The sequence below is a fragment of the Dichomitus squalens genome (genome assembly GCF_000275845.1).
Source record: "Dichomitus squalens LYAD-421 SS1 unplaced genomic scaffold DICSQscaffold_2, whole genome shotgun sequence".
NCBI lineage: Eukaryota > Fungi > Basidiomycota > Agaricomycetes > Polyporales > Polyporaceae > Dichomitus > Dichomitus squalens.
Genome location: NW_006766884.1, coordinates 2,224,025 through 2,227,603, shown reverse-complemented (window position 1 = coordinate 2,227,603; position 3,579 = coordinate 2,224,025). Strand labels below are relative to the sequence as shown.

The 3,579-nt window shown below is 55.2% G+C and overlaps 3 protein-coding genes across 3 annotated transcripts; 2 read left to right on the top strand and 1 right to left on the bottom strand.

Annotated features, from left to right (window-relative positions):
- Positions 1-1,111: 1,111 nt before the first annotated feature.
- On the top strand, positions 1,112-1,321 carry DICSQDRAFT_50233 (uncharacterized protein; the record flags this gene model as incomplete). Its single annotated transcript, XM_007361572.1, has 1 exon — positions 1,112-1,321. The coding sequence occupies one exon, from the start codon at positions 1,112-1,114 to the stop codon at positions 1,319-1,321; it is 210 nt and encodes a 69-aa protein (XP_007361634.1).
- Positions 1,322-1,578: 257 nt separating this feature from the next.
- Positions 1,579-1,851, bottom strand: DICSQDRAFT_34653 (uncharacterized protein; the record flags this gene model as incomplete). Its single annotated transcript, XM_007361571.1, has 1 exon — positions 1,579-1,851. A coding segment is annotated over one exon (273 nt), but the record flags the coding sequence as incomplete, so codon positions are not given.
- Positions 1,852-2,289: 438 nt separating this feature from the next.
- Positions 2,290-3,009, top strand: DICSQDRAFT_49630 (uncharacterized protein; the record flags this gene model as incomplete). Its single annotated transcript, XM_007361570.1, has 2 exons — positions 2,290-2,376; positions 2,437-3,009. The coding sequence occupies 2 exons, from the start codon at positions 2,290-2,292 to the stop codon at positions 3,007-3,009; spliced, it is 660 nt and encodes a 219-aa protein (XP_007361632.1).
- Positions 3,010-3,579: the final 570 nt, after the last annotated feature.

Here is a 3,579-nt window from a genome sequence, read left to right as displayed (position 1 = left end):
AGGGCGCTTGAGTCACGTGTCTAACAGCATGTGACATCAAGTCAGGTGCGTCTCCACTCTTCCATCTTTGATAAGATAAGGATAAGGGCGGACTATCTTATCTAAGCGCTACACGCACTTAGAGATGCGATAAGATTAAGTCCGATCGGTGATTAGTAAGTAAGTAATCATGATGACATAGTCCGATCGGACTTAGTCATTATCGGAACAAAGCTCCGGCCGCGTTCGGCATCGTAAGCATAATTGACCTTATCTCCTGTGCCGTCGGATAGACAGACGGCAAAGAGATAAGCACTTCCCGAAAGGGATGCACTAAGCAGAGTCCTGATGAGCTATAAAAGGCGAAACGGGACGGGACGTTGTAGCACACAACGCCCCCGTTGACTCAGCTCGCCTAACCCACCCTCAACCCTAACCGGTCGATCTCACCTCGCTTCGCTCGGTTTCGATCTCCCTCCCTAACCCTAAGCATCGTTTGTACGAGTTGGTAAGCACTGCCCATTGCAATGAATGTTCTATGATTGCAATTGCGTGCTAACGGTTCCAGATTTCTACACTGCCTGCTGATGCCACGCCGGACGAGCGCGCCCTTCTCGAGCGCATATGTACCGAGCAGGGCGCAACTCGTGGGACCCTCCGCACTCAGATCGCAGCCTTTGCGCGAGGCGCGTCAACGATCCTGAAGCCCAAACGTGTCAAGAAACCAACCAATCTTCGCCGTCTTGCTCATCCTGAGATCTACCGCCTCCTCCTCGAATTTATTAGGTCCCGACATCCTGATCTCATTATTGCTGACGATATGACTCGCACATCAGACCATGATGCAATCCTTCTCGCTGATGGCTCAGTTAAGGTTCTCCCCTTCATCTGCAAGGATGGGCTTCGATTCGGATCAACTGCGGATTCTCGCACACAGGCAGACTCTTATGCATGTGTCGATTTTCCGGATGGCTGAACACCATGTCACCTCCTGTATCATTTCGAGGTCACTGTTCACGGCCTCCCCCCCATTTTTTGCTCTTTAGTAGAGCGTATGCTGTCCGATGACAGTATGCCAACCTTCCCTTGGTCGATGTAGTATGTACTCACTCTTATACCTAACATGGTCCTAATGTTGTTGTACAGTTCGACCGAGCTTGGAGTCTACGTTGCATATCAGCACCGGTTCTTCCCTATCGAGTTTATCGACAGTTCCCTTCTTTCTGCTGCAGTCGCGATTATACCCGTGACGAGCAATGTTCGTGGGCTTGAGCATCCAATATGGGTGGTGCACTCATTTGATCGTGTAAGTCCGATTTTCATACAAACATTTTGCGATTGATCATCATCTTTGTACATGCAGACAGGAATTGAGCCAGACGACATTTGGTTCAACGACCTACAAGATGAATTGGACCAAGAATCCGAGAACTCCCCACCCAGAACATGACGTCGCACCAGCTGACACGCCCTCGACTAATCCTCCAACGACGCAACAATCAATGCCGGATCAATCCCGTTGGTCACCTTCGCAACGCGCGCGCGCGCAGCTTCAACAGCATCCGTGTCGCCGCGCGGTCGTTTCGTCTTTCTACCCTCCCCCTGCTTTGCTTTCTTCCGCTTTACCGGTTCTTCGACTGGATCCTCCTCCTCCCCCCACAGCGTCCCATTTCTAGCCACTCGCCCCGACTCCATCCAATTGGGGTTCGCCTCAAGCACGTCCGCCTTCACCATCCACGCGCGCACCCGGTTCTTCAAGCGCGCTTTAGGGGGCTTGACTTTCTCAAGGTCTGTCCCCAGTACTCGTTCCTTCATGAGTTGCGCCTGATCGGGGGAAGGATCCGGTCGTGCATCGACCTCGTCGTAGAGCTGCTGGAGCTGGAACAACTCTGGGTAAGCATACGCAATTCACCCTCGTCCCCACCACCCAAGACAACTTCTGATCACTGGCAAGGTCACGACATCTTTCGTCCCTTCCAGTTCAACAGCCCCGTCCTGTATCCACTGCTGCCCGTCTCGCTTCTAACGTCTCGACCATCGGGTCCCCAGATGAGTACGCCTCAGCTCTCTCCACAGATAGCCACGTCGCAGCTGAACATGCCCCAGTGCGCGATACCAACACCCTTGCTCGTACCGGATGACAGCACGCCGTCCCATGGTGGTGCACAGCCCACTGTTCACGGAAGGCCGAACCCTCTTCCAAACGGCGTTGGCCCTCTGTTCAACATATCGTACTCTCCGCTGACTGTCGGACACTTCACGAAGGCCTACTTCCAGCAATGGGTACCGGAACTTCCCGTCAACCAGCCAATGCTCAAGGTCGAGGGTCGCGAGATCAACCTGTACCAGCTGCACTACGATGTCATGAGCCAGGACGGCTTCCGGATCAACGTCACGGTCCAGCAGATTGCGCCGAATCAACCTCCTCTGCTCGTTCCCTCTCTCGTGATCTCTCAGGATCAGTGCCCAGTCATCCCGGGACGGCTTGGGTTCGTCAACTTCCCCGGTAACAGCCATGAGCCCACTAAGTCAGGGCCTGGTATCGCCATGCACATCGAGCAGGTGTACAAGCCATGCCTGCAGGACTTCGACAGCCTGTACCTCCGCCAGCTCTTCCACCAACGACGGCTTATGATTCTCAGGGTCAACGGTGGCGACATGTCCGCTGGCCCCTCAGGCGCCACGGCTCCGCAGGGCTTGAGCGACATCAAGGACCCGAGGGCCCTCAGCGAGATCATCAGCTACGTGGCGCTCTCTGCCCCTGAGCTGCGGGCACGCGGCGTGCCCAACCACATCATCACACTCCTCGAGAAGCACCGTGACCAGCCGAAGGCGACGCTCCAGCAGCACCACGACTTCGCGAAGAAAATCCAGATCGCGGCGCAGGGCCAGCTGCACAAATTCTCGAAACTCTGCGATAGCAAACACGAACGCGAACGTAATGCTCCACCACCATGCCAACAGGATGAACGTGGCAAATTATCTGAACTCACCAATGCGCTGCGCCACCATGGCCTGCGACGTCGGTAACGCACAGGTGCGCCTGCAGGACGCTCTCCTTCCTTGTGTTCGTCTTCGTTGTCTGATTGCACATTCACCAGAAACGCCCCCACATATTTCGGATCGCCCCATGGGGTACCCTTGGCCTTCCTCTGCCGCTGCGCAGCGACCTGTCAAAATGTGTGTTCATGCATGCTAACGTCATGTTTTTCATCAGTGTCATCACTCACAGTCACCGCGCGGGTGCGCCGGGTACTTCGTTCCAGCCGCGCGGCCTCTGTCTCGCCCTCTGGCCCGGGAGCGTCTTCGTCATCCCCCCCCTCTGGTCCAAAGCCATCGTCATCGTCTGCTTGCCTTTCCTGGTTCGTTTGTCCCCCCTGTTTGTGATATTGCCTATACTCACGCGCCATGTACCCGAACTTGACAGCGATCCGTGCTGTCAGGTGCTCATCAAGAACCTTTGGTAGAAAGGGTGCGCATTCTTTCTCGCGCTCCGCACCAGACGCCCGGACAGCGTCCTTGACTGCCACCAGTCCCTTTGCATTGACAGGTTCTCTCGGGGACGCATACCAATTGAAGCGCAGGTACTTTTCGCCGGTC